We start from the raw sequence: 19,926 nt of genomic DNA, 5'->3' as shown, positions 1-19,926 counted from the left end.
CCGTTTCGTCGTAGCTGTTGCTGTTGTTTTCGAACAGCCCTGATGGCGAGGATTGAAGACCTGATTGTGAAGACGATCCTGTCGGTGGAGCAGACCATCGCCTCGTCTGTGCGCATGTTTGTGCCGCACAGAGGCAATTGCTTCGGTATGAACTTCTGCTCTTCCACCGTCGCACACTGCCCCTTGAGTGCTCCACGTCTCCCAGGCGCTTTCCCTGACCGTGGCCAATCGGCACGTCACGATTTGTCTCTTACCTTGTCCCCAATCGCGATTTGACGAATTACTATGACTCGGATGCACGCATTGACGCAAGAGTCACAGTTCTAGTAATTTTATTAATCCTCAAGGAATGGTGAGCTGCGTGTATTATTATTATTATTATATAAAACTAAAGCATGAGATCAAACAAAACATCACTTTTTTTACCCAGGAGAGCCTCTCCGTGTCTGGAGACTTTCAAGAGGGTCCTGCCAGGTTTTCACAGTAGGGAACGGTGTTGTGGCTGTGTGTGATCCCATTGGTGTAATTTGCAGGTATTTTTTCAGCATTTGGGTGTTTGACCAACAATACCAGTTACGCTGTGTGAGATTTCAGCTATGAGATGAAACCAGAGAACCCGGGGGAAAACCACGCAGAACAGGGGGAGAGCATACAAGCTCCACACAGAAAGGCGCCCGATATGGGAATCGAACGCAGGCCCCTTCTCGCTGCGAGGCACAGTGTTGCCACTTTGCCACGGTGCCGTCCTGCCAGACAACCCTAACGGCAGGGATGCGACGACTCGCTCCCTCTACGTTCGGATAAATGTCAGAATTCAGGGTGATGATTCAGGGTTACAATTGGGTTCGTGATTTTTTGTTTTGTTGGTGCGTTATATGTGTGATCACCATCCCTGCGGTGTTTCTGTGATCCAATCACGCACGACGTATCATGAAATGGAAAGAATGTATATCTCCACGATTCGATGTATGTGTCATGAGGATAGTAATACATTTTCATTGTTTAATCAATACATCTTTACCTAACGATAATCCCTAATCCTTTTGGATTTTGAGGTGGGGGTCTATTTTTTTAAATACAAGCAGAGGTAATGTAACAGGGTGATTGTTCAGTTAAAAGTATAGTGTTATTATTTTTAATGATTACCAAATTACACAGCCATGGATTGTACAGGTTATTTAATCATCTTAGTAATGACAATGATAATATATTTATATGCATTAAGACTTCCAGGGGAATTCTGAAAATCCCAACCCGAATTCTGACCAAAGTATCTGTCCGCGTGTGCATTGGGGAGCGGTAATGCCGTGGTTAGCACGCTGCCCTACGAACCTGGAAACCCAATTCAATTCCCGCTCACGGCCAACGCCAGTGAAGAATATCTGAACCAGTCCTGGGCCTCCCCTCGGTTGACTCGGCCTCAAATGAGTATCTGGTGCAGTGCGTAAACATTTCCACTCAGGAAAAAAAGGCGTCCAGGCCTGGTGCTGTCCACACACCCCTTTTGTCTGCTGTGCCAGCCTTCATAGGTGCTCGCTAACAGCACTTGCCATAGAAGTCTGTTAAAGCTATAGGGGGGATTTTTGTCTTTTTTTCTGTGCAGAGCTGTATGGGTTTGATGTCCTCATCGATGCCAGCCTCAAGCCGTGGCTCTTGGAAGTCAACCTGTCTCCTTCCCTGGCGTGGTACGATATCCGCATGCCACAGTAACACAGCATAGCGCAGCTGCTTCTCTCATGATGGGTGGTGATTTTGTGTGCGCGCCTGGCATGCAGCCGTTGCAGCAGGGGTTGTATCGAGGAGCCAGATTGACTCTGACAGTAAATCGTGTCTCGTTTCCAAAACGAGCATGCATTTCCACGTCGGCGCCTCTCACCGAATCAACCGGAGCACGACTCGATCTCTTCAGATCGCAGACGCTAAGCGGGTTTGAGCCTGGTTACTGCTCCGATCGATGGGTGTTCACAGTGCATGACAGGTGGTATAGGTTGCATCCGCGACGCGGTAGGCAGCAGACGGCAATGCAGCAAAATCCATTATTGGAGTGTACTTCTATGATCCCACGTCTACACTCCCTGTCTTCACCAACCCAAACTCACCAGCATGGTGAAGTATTTATCAGGAATTTTCACGAGCCACACGGTGTGGAGAGGCCCTCATCCAGCAGGCTGTACATGTATAACGTGTTGTGTTGGTCAGTGCTCTGACACATTAAGGCATCTGGCCACATCATGATTGTAATATTTTTATTATTATTATTGATTGCGCCTTTTAGTCGTGACCAGTGTGTGGGTCGTACTTTCAGTGCGAATTGCTCACCTCATTAGTGAACTTTAAAAATGTCCCTTTGCCAATATTTTCCTCATTGTGCTTTCATTGAATTTGTAATGTGATGGAAAAGTCCATTCGGATCTCAAGCAGAGCATTTCAACCTTTCATGTTCGAGAATGGCTTCACCTCTGGTATCACTTCAAGTGAACTTTAATCTACATAGCAGGAGGCAGAACTTTCCTCCTACATTTTGCACGTGACGGTCAACCCAACATTTTTCAATTCTCCGAGCTGCAATTTGGCCAAATTAAGTGCGGAACCCAACATAACTTGATGGGGGTTTATTTTTGTAACGTAACTTGATGGGGGTTTTGCTGTGCGCGAGATGCCCGCTTTAACCACAGGCGGGCTGCATGGATTCAAACTCAGGATCTCAGTGGTGCTGGCTCAGGGTGCTGTAGCCTCCAAGCGTTGCATGCCCCCCACCCCCTGCTCTTTGTGAATTCTTGACATGACCTCTCGCTCACCTTGTGCAGTGATGCTCCCTTGGATCTGAAGGTCAAGGCCAGTATGGTGTCCGACATGTTCAGTCTGGTCGGTAAGTGGCGGTCCTCAACGCGCATTTTTTTGACGGTGCAAATCCTGTCAAAGTCATGTATACGGTTCGCAAGCTCGACTTACAATCCACAGGCCCACCGGTTCCATTTCTCAGCATGGCAGTTGAAACAATGGGGCAACATTTTTTAAATCCGCCTCCACCGCCTCTGTCCACCCAGCAGTGTGATTGGGCTCACCGGAGGTAGCCAATCGGCAGTCCGCGTGCGGTGGGGTAAAGCGTGGGTACTCACACCTCTTCCGAGATGTCTGGCTAGCGTTGAAGAGTCGAGCAAATATCCTCTAGAGGGCCTAGTGGAGGCCCTTCATCTGTGTGGCGTTAACAAGAAATTGCGGCGCTACACCTTTGCCTTTAAAAAATGCATTTTATACTCTTCATGTAACAATTCATCGATGAAGTCTTTCTTGTTCTGTCTTGCACCGACTCACTCATCTGCACTGTCTCATTTTACTGTCTCCCTCGTCTGTACTGTGCCTCTCTCTGGTTGTTACATCTGCATGGCTTGTCCCGTCCTTGCTGGAAGTCTCGTCTCATTTCTTGCCATCTCTTATTTACCGACTCATTTCTGTTGTGGATTGTTTTTTTTCTGTCCCGGTTCATGCAAGCACCGGCCTAGAGACAGCACGGCACAACACGTGTGCAGATCAGAAGCAATTTAGATTGACTTTCACGGTTCAATGCATTGACGTACGGTGAGGTCAATGGCTGGGGAGGCACTGGCTCGTGTCAGAGCCAGATTCACACACTGAGGGGGGCGTGTCTTCACTGAGGGGGGCGTGTCTTCACTGAGGGGGGCGTGTCCTCACTGAGGGGGCGTGTCCTCACTGAGGGGGCGTGTCCTCGCTGAGGGGGCGTGTCCTCGCTGAGGGGGCGTGTCCTCGCTGAGGGGGCGTGTTCGACACGTCCCCTTCAGTGAGGCAGATGTGATAGCTGCCTCCCCTGGTGCTTTTTCATTGCAGTTTCATGACAAGACCAGCGAGCCTAAATATCTTTATACACATATGTGAAATAAGTTATTTGCAGTATGGAAAACGAGGACATGAAATGAAGGGGTCTACAAACATAACATTGGTGACACACTGAGATAGTAACAGGCACGCGCTTATTGCCCGCGCTCCATCCAGTTACTGAGGGGTTGCGCAATCAGAGGGGAGGCTGAGCTCGTTGCTGCCTCACCTCTCGTCTCTCCCTGTATTTGCAGCCGAGCTCCGCAAAGTTGGCGATTTTGACTATAAAAATGATTGGAATCGTACAGAAATGACATTTATAACACAGATCATTGGAAAAATCTTAATATTTATTTTATTTGATTATTCTTTGTTTTTACTTTTCGTAACAGCTATTGTCATTGGAGTATAACAGGTGAGGCTCTGCCTCCCCTGACCGCACGTCCCTAGTTCAATGCATGTATCGCGGGTGGCGGAAGAATCTATTTTGACAGACGAATTGATGAATCGTTACATTCCTCGTGTGAAAAACTCAACGGCGCCTCTCTTACCCCAACCAACGACCCCTAACCTCTGCTGTGGCAGGGTTCGTGTGCCAGGATCCTTTGATTGCCCGAGTCAAGGGCAAACCACAGGGCACAGAGTTACCTGGCCGCCCAGCCCCCCATGCACAGGTACGAAAACAAACAGGCTGCCTTGGCTGTTTCTTTCGATTGGTTTTTTTTTCTCGGTCTTGTTTATCCCCAAGCTGCCTGCTCCCGCAACCAAGGCCTTCTGTTGAAGCCCATAGTCAGCTTTCGCTCAGTGGGAATTCTCTCTTTCTTCTCTGCTGCCCGCGTGGTCTGGAGCACCCTACCCCCGGACATCCATGCTGTTGAATCCCTGCCTGCCCCTGTTCACGTCCAAGCTTGACAGCATTCTTTGCTTTTCATGACTGTTTTGTACAGGATGTTGAGACGCTGTTGCATTGTTTTGCTCTATTAACACACTCTGTCTATTGCATTGTATATTACAGAGGGTTTCCAGTGGAAGACCACACACTGCAAATCAACACTTGGTAAGGATGGGAGAAATGTCTCGAGTTTAAATGAGTGCTACCCTGTTTTCGTAATTCTTCTCTGGTGCCCACCCGCCTGGTATGCAGGAGGTCGTGGGTTTGCAGTGTCTCTCACCCCATGGTTGTGCGGAATTTTCTCCGGGTCCTCCAGTTTTTCCCTCCACATTTAGAAACATGTGTTTAGAGTATTTGGCTGCTATACATTTCCACGTTATAAGCCACTTTGTTGAGCTTTCATTTGTGGCCAGGTCGCTTCTAAAAAGAGCTGTATAGCTCAGTGGACCTTACCTGGTAAAATAAAAATAGTTTAGTAAATGTAAAATATTCCCCCCATAATTATCCACTAGTTCTGGCCTGTATGTTTATCCCATAATTGTATCCTGTTGCCACCCTTTTAAAACATGTATTTAATCCCGATTATGCTCTCCATGTCAAGTTATGAGATGAAGTATCCATTTAGATCTCTCACAGATCAGTGCAACCCTCCTTGTTAGGGTTTTGGCCATGGAAGCAGATTTCACAGAGCTCCCTCTCAAATCTCTGCAAGTGACCTCTGATCCACACGGTACAGGGGGTAGCACTTCCCCACCCGCCCTGCCACCGAGAGAAATATTCCGTCGCATGACGGTCAAGCTGTTGTTATTTTTTATTTATTTCTCAGACCTGAAATATAGCCACGTGAAGCCTGGACCCCAAATTAAATGTGATGGTTATTTGTGCAGTCATTACTGACCATGCTGTAACCGGTCTGGTCGCTACACTTGAGAGGCCGGTTTAATCAAAGACAGCTGGCTGGATTCTAACCCAGGATTTCACCAGCGCCATCTCAGCGCTATAACCTCTTGAGTCGCCTGACAGCCTCGTCACCCAGTTTAATATTCCTAAAATTCCCAGCTAGTGCCACCATGTTTGGTCATGCCAGAATTATCCACTAGTGCTGCCAATTCTTCATCATTCTTTGACAGACACGCCAATGACGCTGCCCTTACCACAGTACCCTTTATTTTTTGCTGTTGTACTCATTCATGTGAATAACTTGGCCTGCTGTTTTTATTGCTTAGGTTTTGAGGGCGACGTCAGCCAACGTTTCGGATGCCACGCGTTTATCTGCCAGTCACGTGAGCATGCTCGGCCTATCAGTAGAAGAGGTGAGTTGAAGGAAAACCTAAACATGCATCACAGGCAAACAAACGTTAATTGATTAATAATCGATGTTTTGGTGAGATCACCGAATGATCTGGCTGTCTTAAGACTCCTCTACCAACCGACATAGCCAAGCACATTAATTTGTCATGTGTACAAGCATTTAACGTTCTGATTGTTATTGTTTCCACTCACACCGGAAGGTTCAATAACAATTCTCGCAACCAAATTTAGCAGCAATTTAGATACGCTGTGTTTAACTTGGAACTGCGTCAAGCATCATCAGGAAAATCCCGGAACTCTGAATTAACCGTGTCACCTGACCCAGCTTCTTAACAATGTGTTATAACCTCATAGATCATTACACTTAGCCAGATCATTACGTGGCCTAATCAAAAATGTTGAATGAATCCTAATATGGGCTGCAAAAACCTCAATGTTAAGTTACATTTTCGGTGCGAGCACACACGTACTCACTCGGATGACGCTTAATCGTGAGTGCATTTGCCAGTGCTCCAATTTGTATGGAATTTGCATGAACTAGGACCCATATCTTGAACATCTGGCAGTTCACCAGGGAAGCCTAACCCTGCTGATGAGACACTGTATGTTGATCAAGAATTTGCTTGTACTGAATCATTGGTGCTCCCAGAAGGCCGCGGGGCTGATGGGTTGTTTAAAGAATACATGGAGAAGCAGATTTTTCTGAACGCATTTTCCGCTTATCCAAATTTATTGCAATATTTGACGTAGGGTCGTTATTCAACCATCAGTTATTCAATCATCACCTTCAGAATTTGATTAATTATCGATTCGGAATGTCATGAAATCTATAATAAAAATTTGGTTAAGTTTCATTCACGATTTCACAGATTGGGACCCTCGGAATGCACCCAATATTGTCAGTTCGCAGAACCCTAACCTTGACCCTGAACAGTGTTGAGCCTGGGTAGTTGCTTGCATTGGTGACCACCATGCACAACAAGTTGGTATAGGCTTCAGGGCAACGTGGTGTGGTGCAGCATAGAGCAGTACATGTATACACTTCATGTGTTTTTGTGAATGTGTGTATGTGCAGATGGCCCTGTGTGAGTGCGTATGGACGTATGTATGTGAGTATTAGTGTGCACGTATATACTATGTGCGTGCCTGTGTATGTACGTGCCCCCTGGTATCAGTGTATTTGTACATACAGCATGCGTGCCTGTGTGTGCACATACCTCCGTCTGTCCCGTGTGTGCGCACATGTGTTTGTATGTCGTACTGGTGTACACAATATGTTCGCATGATTGATGGTTGTATGTGTGTGCATGCCTGTGTATGTACAGTGATGCTTATCTGAACCGGTCCTCAGCCTCCCTAATGTCGACTCAGCCTCAAATGAGTATCCTGGTACGGTGTGGAGTAAACATCGCCACTGGGGAGACAAAGGCGGCAAGGCGTGGTGCTGGCCACCCACCCCTTTGTGTGCCGTGCTAGCCTTCGTGTGTGCTACTCGCTAACAACACTTGCCCCAATGGTCTGTTAAGGCTATACGGGGCATCTTTGTCTTGTGCATGTGCTATCAGTGTGTGTGTGCGTGCGCACGCGTGTTCTGTGTTGTGATCCACGGGCGAGTGATTCGGGATGAAGTGCGGTATGCGAGAAGGACGTGCCTTTCCCACCAACGCCTGGCAGCGGCGCATGCCCTGCGTGGTTCTGTCGCTCTCGTCTGTGTTTGAACAGCGACGAGCATTCCTGGCATTCTGCATTTCACCTTATTTTTAAACACGAGAAATGCATCTCCCAGTTTTTATTTTCTCAGAGCTGAAAGTCTGTAGCGATATTACTTACGTGATGCCATTGTAAGTGTGTAAAGGGTATTATACCTTTTTGAGCGCAGTGTGTATTTACCATGGTTATATGCAGGACTTAATTTCTTTGTGGTTAACTGGGAGATTGCACGTGGCTAGTAGCCGTGGCCAGAGTGAGGGGTATACTGGATGTGGTGTGCCGGGTGTGGGAATATTTTTCTGCTCACCAACCTGGACAGTTCTGACTGAAAATAAGTCACAAAGTGAAGCAGTGGCCTAGTGGATAGCACGCTGCGCTATGGACCCGGTGACCTGAGTTCGATTCCTAGCCATGGTTAACCAGTGGTGGGTCATATATGAACTGGTCCTGAGCAACCTGCTTGACCAACTCGCACACTGATTAGTGTGGCGAAGTATGGCTTAACCCCCATGACCGACATGGCATGAAGAAGCCTTCATCTAGCAGTGAATTGACAAAATGTCTGAAAAGTCTTTAAATTATGTCAGTCCAAAGGTTAGCATAGCTATGCTTAATTGAGCCTTACGCAGTCCTTGATCTAGTGGTGTACATTCCCCATGCCTATGACAGGGACCACATTGCCTCTCGCGCAGCGACTCATAACTTCCCTCCACAGAGCGACGTGACCTCAATGGGCGATTTGCTCAGCGTGCTCCGATCCTTTTTCGCCAGGAAATGGATCACATCGTGGTGGTGATGTCTGAATCTTTTCTGGCCCTCTACTGGGGTCAACTCACCCTTAAATTAGCACCATGTGCAGCGTATCCCCGTTCAGCAACTGGGAAGACAAATGCGGTCAGTCGTGACTCTGGCTCGCTAACCGCGCATGCCTTTTTTTCTCTGCAACACTAAGCGGATGATCTTTGTAAGTGTGCATCTGCGTATGTGTCCGGTTTAAGCCATTTCATCATCAGGATCTTTATTAAGCCTGGAGGAATCCGGATAGCTACGAAGTTATTTTTTCACAGATGTTCAGTAGGCGCGGGTAAGCAAGTTACATTAACAATTAAATCCAACAAAGGATACTCGAGTAAGATAGAGAAAAGTTCAACAAGTCACTAAAATATATGTAAATAAAATGAAAGGATTGAAGTACAAATGGCACTATTACAGTACAAACATTCCCAATGCTAGATTGGGCGAGGCAGTTAAACAACAAAGACCATACCAAGACAACAGTCCTTTGCCCACATTGCACCTTAAAATGTAACTATCAATACCACGGGTAAGGTTCATGGTTTCAAATCATGGCTGCAAAATGTGGCTGTATCTGGCACTAATCTTCTACTTCAGGATTTTTTTTGTCTAAAACCATCTATCACTCGGAAAAATGCCCTGAGTAAGTTATCCAAAAGTGCCTTCCAGGAAATGTTTCCCAGCGTAAATTTGAAAAGTAAACAAAACAATAAATTACAAACAAACTCGGCATGTGTACACCCACGCACTAACAACATTAACGACATACACCACTAAGTGGTGGTGACATGATTGCCACTTGGGCTAGGGTGGTGCCAGGCTAGGTGCACTTTAAGTCACTTAGAACGGCGACGGCTCACCAGGAGGAGTTATGAGTTAACCAGAAAGTCAAAGATTCCGTTTATCGTCTTTTATTATAGAACTCGTTCATGAAGCCTGTCTTCGCCAGGTAAAAGTTTTCAATAAATATTATCATGAACCTGATATAATTTTTTTACAGTCATTATTTACGATCAGACACTAACAACTACAAACATTTCTATTTTTCCACCAAAAAAAACATTTGGACGACTTGATTCATCTTCTTGTTATTTAAAGATGTACCCATTGGAAACAGCTCAATTAAAATATTCCGTTATTTTTTTAATAGAAAGAACAAAAATGTATGGACTTAATACTATGAGGGGAACTATCTTTTACCCTTTTCGAATTCAGATTTGAACATTATAAAAGGAGTATTTTTTTCAGTTCAAACCCGCTTTAATCCGAAATATCTAAAAAAACAATAAGCGATAAAACAATGGTTCTCGCTTAAATTTTATTTGCTGTTTAACGCTCTATCAAACCAAAAAAAACCGCAATCTTATATTTTGAACGATTTCTGAATGACACGCACAAACATGTTCATGGGGCACTTAAAATCGAAAAGTTGGGGGTCGTTAAAATGAGAAATCTCGGATGTTTTGATTTTTCCCTGTTGTTTGTGTCCTAAAAGCTACCTATGTGCCAAATTTCAGCTTTCTACCTTGTTGGGAAGTACCGTAGAGGTTTTTGAGACATACATACGGATTAAGGTCTTTATTTATAGAGATGTTGGGGAAACTGCTGCAAGGGAGTGCCTATTAAATCCGGCACAGCGCACGAGAGGGGATGGTGTGGCTAGCACCACACCCGGCCGCCATTGCCTCACCAGTGTCAATGTTTAATCAGGTCCTGGGAAGGCCCAGCACCTGTTTTGATGTCACTCGCTGCTGATGTTAGCCATGACCGCGAATCGAGCTCGGGTCGGTAGCACAGCGTGCTATCCACTACGCCAGTGCTCCCCATACAGGTAGACACAACAAAGACAGAGATCCCCTTATAGCCCTACAGACTGTTGGGGCGAGTATTGTTATTGAGAACCTATTAACACACACAAAGACAAATGTCCCTCATATAGCCTTTAACAGACTGTTGGGGCAAGTGCAGTTAGTAGCACCTATGCAGGCCTTTAACAGACTGTTGGGGCAAGTGCAGTTAGTAGCACCTATGCAGGCCTTTAACAGACTGTTGGGGCAAGTGCAGTTAGTAGCACCTATGAAGGCCTTTAACAGACTGTTGGGGCAAGTGCAGTTAGTAGCACCTATGAAGGCTGCCACAACAGACTAGGGGGTGGGTGGCCAGCAACATGCCAACCGTCTTTGTTTCTCGAGTGACGACCTTTACAAACCACACCAAGTACTCATTTGAGGCTGAGTTGACCTAGGGGAGGCCCAGGATCGGTTCAGACAATGATTACTAGTATTGGCTGTGAGTGGAAATCAAACTCGGGGAGCCAGATTCATCGTGCAGTGCGCGAACCACTGCGACACCGCTCCGCACGATACATACCAACAACAAAGACGTGTACGCACCCGTGCAGCCTTGCACAGGAATTTAGGTTAAGGGTTAAACACCTTTGTCTTCAAGTAATTCAACACATTGCAAAAAGATTAGTGCATGCATCGAATCTAAATGTGACCGCTTTCCAAGATGCTGTCCAAAGTAGGGCTGCACATGCCCTTAAGCAAAAGGGGATATGATTGCAGGTTTGAGAGAGAGCGAGAGAGGGGCTGCATGGAAGTCCTGGGGACTCAAAGGCAGAGGAGGAGAGAAAGAAGGCTCTTTGCTTGGACTTGACCAGGGGGCAGAGGTCGCAAACGGGTTTTGATTCCTTACCCGTACCCGGCCACACCAGGGTCGCAAACGGGTGCCCGTACCCGGCCGGGTACGGGTAGGGTACGGGTATCGGTTACCTGATTGCAACCTCTGGGATGAAGCCATGTTGCAGGCGCGGGTGGGTTGATTCTAGGAACTTGAATTGTGAGAACAGACAAGACGTTGGGAAATGAGTGACAAACAGTTACTTACCAGTGACTCACGGCCTACCCGTACCCGGCCGCACCAGGGTCGCAAACGGGTACCCGTACCCGGCCGGGTACGGGTAGCCGGGTATCGGGTAGGGTACGGGTATCGGGTACCCGGTTACGACCTCTGCCAGGGGGAGGAGGTTAGCTGTGCGGATGGCTGGGGCGGGGAAGGGAGCTCCAGATATCAGGAGCAGTCGAGGAGCAGGAGGAGCCACCACCCACCGAGTTGAGGTCGACTTGAGGTTTTGCATTGAAGCTTTGGTTGCTGGCGCGGAGGGGAACTCAAGAGATGAGAGAGAATGTGTGTAGACTTTCTACAACAGTGAAGGCAGTGTAGCAATTGATGCTGGATTGAATTTGGAGTGGTCGTTGAACGTTGATCCTTCTCCCGGCACAGTGGTGCACGTCTGTGAATTGGTGGCTCACGTGGGATTGCGAAACTCTCAAACCAGCTGGGCAGGACAGCAAGTGGGTTCAATGAAATTGTATGTGCTGCCCTTTGAGTGTTATCCCCTCATCCAGCAGTAGATTTACAAACGGCTGTACATGTACACATGTGATGATAATGAACTGCCTATGTGGTTTTTCCTCTGACCTGTCATCTCTCTTCTCTTCTGTACGCTTCTCTCATTCTCCCTGTTGTGTCCTGCTTGGCCACCACCACCGCCACCACCACCACCCTTCTCCACACATTCTCATCCAATCATTTTGTCTCCCTCTCCTCCCCCCTCAAAAAAACAACCAAAACAACCCACACGCACCACCACCCTCCTGCTTTCTACCACCCCCACCACCACCTTCCACTGCCCTCCACCACCTCACCACATCACCCTCCATCTCTCAACCACAAAACCTCTTCCTGCTGTGGACCCCCCCCCCCTGCCCCCCCCCCCCCCCCCCCACAGGTGAAGGTTCTGCGCCGTGTGCAGGAGGAGTACGAGCGCAGGGGCGGGTTTGTCCGCATCCTCCCCACTCCCCACTCTTGGGAGCTCTACAGGTTTGTGTGACCCCACTGGGAATTTGGTTCTCTAGCCGATGAATAAAATAAAATAACGGCGGGGGAAAAAACGTTGACTTGTCAGTTGACCAGCGTTGGTTTAAGCAAAGCCTGTCGCCACTGGCGAGACACTGAATGTCGAAACCGGTCAAGAGGGTACTTGTTCGTAAAGACGAAATTATTTGTAAACTTCATTCTTGGTTCTTTCGGTAAAGTCACGTAGCAGGGAATTAATAAAGTAATAAAAATAAAACAATCATATTCTCACGACGTTTCGATTGCAGCACAAGCAATCGTCATCAGGTGTGAAAACCACTTTTTTCAAATGTTCTTGCTGTGGTTTTCGCACCTTATGATGGTTGCTTGTGTTTCAATCGAAACGTCGTGAGAATTGTATTGTTTAATTTTTATTATTCTATTATTTCCCTTCTACGTGACTTTACCGAAAGAACCAAGAATATGAATCCCTGCAGTCACGAGAGCTTTAAATCGATATTTGAAAACAATTTAAATTGACCAGGTAAGGTCCACTGAGCTGTACAACTCTTTATCGGAAGCAACCTGGCCACAAATTACAGCTCAACGAAGTGGCTTATCATGTGGACATTCATAGTAGCCAAATTATCTACACGCAATGATTCTAAATGTGGAGGGAAAAACCAGAGGACCTGGATAAACATCCACGTGATCACGGGGGGAGCAACATGCAAACTCTAATTATACAGACGTCAGGGTCGGGATCGAACCCACAACCTTCTGCACACCAGGCGAGGTAGTTAACATCATGCCACCGTGGCGCCCGACACAACCCAAGGCCTCAAGGCCTTATGGTTGTTGGGTTGTATAAAAAAAACACTTGTGTTTTTTACATGGATGGACACTTGTAGGAAGGCAAATTGTCTGGGTAAAAATTGTAATTGATATTCTCCACAACTACGAAAATGATTCATTATTTTGTTAGTCACATGTTCAACTCTGCATTGTAATGTGTTGCACAAGCAGCTGTGTTTTAACGAGTTGCTTCAGGACCTTTACGATGATTAATTCTGCGTTTTGTTGCTGTTGGTGTATTTATATTACCCAGGTCTCTCTTTGAAAAGAGAAATCTGATCCAAACAGGCTCTTACCCTCGTCGTTTATATAGAGAGTGAGTGAGTGAATGGCTGACAGCTTATGATTAATATGATTCCGTGCAACTGGTCAGGTGGGCCAGTTGTTAGAGTGCAGCCCTTCATCACTCCGGGCCGATCAACAAAGTACCGCTTTGTTGGATGTCAACAGTTGTTGTCCTGCCCCGCCATAGGAATGTGGAATTTCCACCACGAGCTCATGCCTGCAAACAAGAGATGAGCATCACTACATGCTCGTTTGATTGGGAAACCACTTCTATATACAGGAGGTCGAGGGTTTGATCTCGACTCTGATGTCTGTAAATTTGGACTTTGCGTCTCTTTCCCCCGTGGTCGTGTGGATTTTTCTCCAGGTCCTCCGGTTTTTCCCTCCACATTTAGAAACATGCTTTTACAGTATATGGCTGCTATAAATGTCCACATGATAAGCCACTTGAGCTGTCATTTGCGACCAGATGGCTTCTCAAAAGGAGCTATATAGCTCAGCGGGCCTTTCCTGGTAAAATAAAATATAGTTAATAGTTTTTTATAGTTTACTTTAATTAACCAACTGGACTCGTGATAATGGTGTAATCAGTTGTGCCGCTAGCAGGTCACCTGTGAGTCCGGATTAGCGTTGGTGCTGACCGTGTCCTCGTGTGTTTTGTCATCTTACAGTAACTTCATGGAGAATAAGACGACACTCAACCACATGCTGGCCACACGTCTTTTTCACAGCCGGTGAGAAGAGTTGTTAAGTCTGTGCTGGGGCATACGGCCAGAGGACAGCATTATTCAGAAGTTACCTTGATATCCTGAGATTATTTTCGAAGCAATAGACTGAGCCTTGCTTGAGATTCAACGGAAGTCGAGATGTTGTAGGTAATTTGAATTAACAAGTTCAATAGTTTTAAATTGTTAGACTGCTTAAATGAGTAGTGATACTCGATGTTATTCACTTGATGGTTAGGTTGGTCAAGTGAACGTTGAAAGTTGTGCGTGAACTAATAGGTCGATAAAATTAGTATTGAGATCCATTGTCGATTAGTTGATGTCGTGGGGCATTTGAATGATCATTTAGATGTGACATCACTGGATTTGTGGATGTGCCATTTAAATGAGCACTGACGTGCAGTGTAAATTAATTGCTGAATCGCTTGAAGAGACTTTGCCATTCAATGTATGGACCTACGTCGAATAAGCAATGTGTCATTGTCAGTGGATTTGGTTAACCACTTGAATAAGCATTGGGATAAATCAATGGGTGGCTCAATTTAAACGATCATTCAGATTCACTGTAAATCAATTGATGGGCCACTTGAATGAGAATTGAGAGTTTGCGTGAATGCATCCCTTAAATTAATTCACGGATGGGTGATTGGACTTAGAGTTAAAATTCTGTATTAACGAATTGATGGATATGTCAATCAAATCGATTTGTTATCAATTAAATTCTCATTATTTATGCATAGGGCGGGAAAACCGACTGCGACGACAATCATTCCCTCCGTAACGGGAAAAGCCAAGTGAGTGTGCGAAGAGATCACCATCATCACCAACTTCCTCAACATTGCTGTCATCTTCATTAACTTGGCTAAGCATGGCTGAAGGCTGGTTTCATTGGCACTTCTGGAATGAACAATCGGCCATAAGTATCAATGGTGATTCCACAAGGCCAGCCAGGCCTCATGGGCCTTCTCTCCTTGACTGAACGTCACACTGGGTGCCATGCAGTCCAGCCCCCGACAATTCCGCGATTCTGCGGATCCCCCGATCCAGTTGAGATCACATTTGATGCTAAGAATTTAATGGAGATTTCAGGCGAGGAATCGTGAAAATTGCCTGGCTGAAATGTAACGTGTTTGTACGTGTGCTTTTGTGTGGGAGCGATAGTGTAGCGGTTAGCGCGCTGCGCTACGAGCTCAGCTTCCCAAGTTCGATTCCCGCTCACGGCCAACACCAGCGACGATAATTATCCGAACCGGTCCTGGGCCTCCCCTCGGTCGTCTCAGCCTTAAATGAATACCTGGTGCGGTGTATAAACAGCAGCATTGTGGTGACAAAGGCGGCCGGGTGTGGTGCTGGCCACTCAACCCCTTGTACGCCGTTTCGGCCTTTATAGGCGCCTTATAATAGCACTGTGTATGTCCACGTGTATAAGCACGTGTGTTGATGTTTATCTTTGTTGGCTTGCGAGGGTGGTTCAAGGTTAACCCACATTTTTTGTTGGTTGTTGCAACAACTGGCGACACCTGTGCGCAGTGACGTCACGGCTGCGCTTGAAGCAGCTGGTGAATGGCATTTCACGTGCTGTGGGATCGCACTGCTGATGAAGTTTCTGTTAAAGGAATTGTCAAACAGCTGTGAATTACAGGTTGGCTCTACGGTGTGGTGGGTGGTGCGTGTATCTCGCGGAAATTAAATCGAGTTGTGTAAAAGATTCTAAAATGGACACAGGTCAGTGAACTGTGACGAGGGAGTGAACGCTGATGTCCTGAAATGGCTGCGTACATCTCCCAAAGAACTCAACGGTTTTGGTGTTGACGTGTTACACCACCGGATTCCTGCCTACTTGTAGGAGGAAATATCCTGAATAATAGAGAAGGCTTTAAACTTGAGAGAAGGCTTTATTCACCGTTCTTACAAGTTTTCTCGAACAAAAAGTACAGTTTAACCTTCTGGGTAAGGATTTGCATTTGTATGGCGCTTCCATAAATGCCACAGCAATTCAAAGGAATTATTCTTTGGTTCTTTTCGGTTAAGTCACGTCTAAAAATAAAATAATAAATTAAAATAACTAAAAAATATTTTATTTTTAGACGTGACTTAACCGAAAAGAACCAAAGAATAAATCCTGCAGTCACGAAAGCTCATAAATTAAGATTGAATTCAAAGGAACTTACATCACATCCCACCTCAACCATATTCGTTCTCTGCTGCAGTCTAGCCAAGGTGGCCCTTGAGCGGCAGCTGTCCCTGTGCAGCACAAAGGTGTAAGCACTACCGTGCTGACCAGTGTGGGTTGGTAAAGACGGGAAGCTTAGACGTGGGAGCATAGAGGTACGGTACAACATTGTATTTCGTTGCCCTGACCTAATGTAATTTTCACGGAACAAAGACGGCCAGGCTTAGTGCTGTCCACCCCACTCCATCATGTGCCATGCCAGCCTTTATAGCTGCTACTCGCTGACAGCACTTGCCCCAAAACGTCTCTTAAAGCTACAAGGGGGATCTTTGTCTTTGTGTGATGTGCGCGCGCGCGCGTCATGCAGGGCCGTGGAGCCGGCTCTGCTGGGCGAGGCCTACGCCAGGCTGCACCTCTACGAGCGCAGGCTCCTCTCGCTGGAGGCGCGCAAGCGACGGCGCCGGCAGCAGCGGGAGCGCACGGCAGGCACGGCGCGCACACAACGGCCACGGCCGCTGACGGTCGCTCGCCACCGAGTGGCGCCCGTGGCGACGTCACGGCGCTAGGTGCACTGTGAGGCCGCCGTCACGTGGAGTGTGGAATGCTCACTGATGGCAGGCGGTCACGGGACAGACCTAGGTGTTGTGGCTACTGACTGAGATGACTGATACAGCAAATACACAAAAACAACGGTCCCCCGTATAGTCTTAACAGACTGTTGGGGCAAGTGCTGTTAGCGAGCACCTATGAAGGCCGGCACGGCACACTAAGGGGTAGGTGGGCAGCACCATGCCCGGCTGCCTTTCTCTCCCTAGTCGTGATGTCTTTACACATCGCACTAGGTACTCAATTGAGGCTGAGTCGATCTCGGGGAGGCCCAGGTCCGATTCAGTTAATTGTCACTGGTGTTGACCGTGAGCGGGAATCGAACTTGGGTCGCCGGGTTCGTAGTGCAGCGCGCTAACTGCGACACTACCGCTCCCCTACAGTAAATCCACACTCATACATGCACATGTGTATGCACACAAAGATGAAGATCTCCCATATAGCCTACATCGACAGATGGGGCGAGTGCTGTTGGCGAGCACCTCTTATATTTGGAATGGTACTCACATCGAGCTGCCTTTGTCTCCTGTGGGCTGATGTTTCCTCGCTGATGTTTCCTCGCTGAGTAAACCAGCATTCATCCAAGCAAGCCTCATTCTGCTGGGGGACACTCTATGTTGAAACCGATCCAGAGTTCGCTTGTACTGAATCAGTGCTGCTGAAGTTCTGCACTTCCATAAGTCTGTGTGGTCGATAGGTGGTGTTAGAAATACTAAATGGAGAGATGCGTATATGAAGGAGATGTATTGTCTGCTTAGTTATATTTCAATTTATTTACGGATTAGTTGGCCTCGGGGAACACTAGGGCAGGTTCAGATATCACCTGCCATGTATGTTATCGACAGCAGGGAATGTAACTCGGGGTTCCGAGCAGCACTATCCCTGATGCATGTATACGCACACATCCAAATAAAGCCTTTCGTGAGTGCACCAGGAACTAATTTATGGCTGAGTAAATCTAAGGTAGTGCCAGGATTGCTTCAACACGAATGAATACGAGCCACTGATTGGTGATTGATTGGGGACTGCGCCACTCGGCAGGTAAGCGGAGGGCGAGGAACAGGCGGCTTCCTGCTGAGAGGAAGCCAACTTCCAGGAAGAGAACCTCAAGGGAATCTCCCCAAGAGGAGGCGGACGAAGAGGCGGAGGACCTTGATGCGGAAGACGAGGATGAAGAAAGCGGAGAAGATGACGAGGACGACGATGGTGACGACGACAGCGTGGGTGAGGAGCCAGTCGTGGAGAGGGTTGCCAAACAGAACGGATCGACAGCCAAGGTAGGGCTTGTGGTTGCGACTCCCCCGAGAGCTTCTCTGATGCGTCCTTGTTCTTGTGTTGTTCGGGTGCTTTAAACGATTAAACTATTTTTTATTTTACCAGGTCAGGCCCACTGGACTATATAGCTCTCTTTCAAAAGCAATCTGGCCACAAATGATAGCTCGACGAAGTGGCTTATCGTGTGTAAATCTATTCGAGCCACATATTCAAACACATGTTTCTAAATGTGGAGGGAAAAACCTTGTTCCTCTGCATACGCAGAGTAACAAGCCACTGGAATCATCTTGCCAAAGTCGGCCACCAGTGACCCCATTGATTACTCTATTTTCACGTTGTTACTGTTAAAATAGCTGCAAAGTAGTTTGATTACTTTTGATTATTACCTTTTAACATTTCCAAAGAGATTCCAGAAACAATTCCAAAGCAGAGATGGTTGTTGTTGGCGACTTTGATTAGTGTGAAGACTTAGTTATTTCTGATCTCTTTCGTGCATTTATCTAAGACATATTCACCAAGTCTCAAGACTTTTTCAGGAGGGCCCTGCCAAGTTTCCACAGGAAGGGGCTCTCTTGCTCTGTGTGATCCCAATCTAACAACTTGCAGGTATTTTCTCAGCATTGTGATGTTTGACCAGTGCCAATAACATTGTGTGGTCTTTTGGGACCTTAGTAACCAACATATACAAATCACAATACAAACCATAAAGTCTCAGCACACTGCTGTTTATTGCAAGGTTGAGCCACCCTCGTATTTTGGAAAGTAGAAGTTAGAATCGTGTTTGGGGCCCAACTCACCATTGGTTATATTCTCTTGGAACGTAGAAGATAGAATAGTGGTTGGGACCCACTCCCCATAATTGCACAGTTTTTCATAACTGACGGGCCGCAAGCCTGATGTTTCCCACAAAGGCTCTTGGAGTGATCCACAGAGAGATATGGCCGGATACAGATTAGCGAGGTGAAATGGCGAGCTGGAGACGAGAAAGCTGTAGGCAAGAGAGCGAAATTAGTGAAAAGAAGTGAGATAATTCCAGGTTGAGATACCTGGACACAAGAGGTGCGGATTGGTGATGACATTACAAGACGTGATGATGCCACACACATTTGATGTCACGTGGCCAATTTTATTTTGTGAAGAGCTCTGTCCTGTTGATAGAAGGCACCCACTGTGGAAATGCAGCAACGGTGCAACACCCTTCGCGTTTTGTGCCAGCCTGAATGGGCTGTCGTGAACAGCACTTTCCCCAACGGTTTACGAGGCTCAATGGGAAATCTTTGTATTTGTGTGTTTGCACTTTTCTATGTGTGTGTGTGTGTGCATTCGTGTGCGTGTTTATGTACGCATGTTATGTGCGTATAAATATATGAAACCGCAGTTTTTCTAACAAAAACAAGCCACCTCATTGAGGCTGACAGGTAGCTAAACAAGCGCACGGTAATGATTAAAGGACGTTTATTTACACAGCTCCTCGGAGAATTTCCCCCTGAAACGAATAAATAACTCTGCAAAAACAAACATCTCAAGTATTAATTTCCGTTACTAAAACGGGCGTCCATTTTTCAAAAGCGTGGCACATTTTTAAGCTAATTTTGGTAACAGCG

At 46.7% G+C, this 19,926-nt stretch overlaps 1 protein-coding gene across 1 annotated transcript in view; it reads left to right on the top strand.

Moving 5' to 3' along the window:
• The window catches only part of TTLL5 (tubulin tyrosine ligase like 5), a 98,194-nt gene that overhangs the window by 26,869 nt on the left and 51,399 nt on the right, over nt 1-19,926 (top strand). The window contains exons 12-22 of the mRNA XM_078608704.1: nt 38-145; nt 1,604-1,685; nt 2,808-2,869; nt 4,420-4,508; nt 4,850-4,891; nt 5,953-6,039; nt 12,336-12,427; nt 14,215-14,277; nt 15,009-15,062; nt 16,809-16,927; nt 18,089-18,324. Of these exons, the coding sequence (XP_078464830.1) occupies nt 38-145; nt 1,604-1,685; nt 2,808-2,869; nt 4,420-4,508; nt 4,850-4,891; nt 5,953-6,039; nt 12,336-12,427; nt 14,215-14,277; nt 15,009-15,062; nt 16,809-16,927; nt 18,089-18,324 (1,034 nt within the window). The remainder of the gene's footprint in view (nt 1-37; nt 146-1,603; nt 1,686-2,807; nt 2,870-4,419; nt 4,509-4,849; nt 4,892-5,952; nt 6,040-12,335; nt 12,428-14,214; nt 14,278-15,008; nt 15,063-16,808; nt 16,928-18,088; nt 18,325-19,926) is intronic.

This window comes from Lampetra planeri, chromosome 30, assembly GCF_965212315.1.
Source record: "Lampetra planeri chromosome 30, kcLamPlan1.2.h2, whole genome shotgun sequence".
Classification (NCBI taxonomy): domain Eukaryota; kingdom Metazoa; phylum Chordata; class Hyperoartia; order Petromyzontiformes; family Petromyzontidae; genus Lampetra; species Lampetra planeri.
The sequence above is the reverse complement of the archived record's forward strand: the minus strand, read 5'-3'. Positions and strand labels throughout refer to the sequence as shown.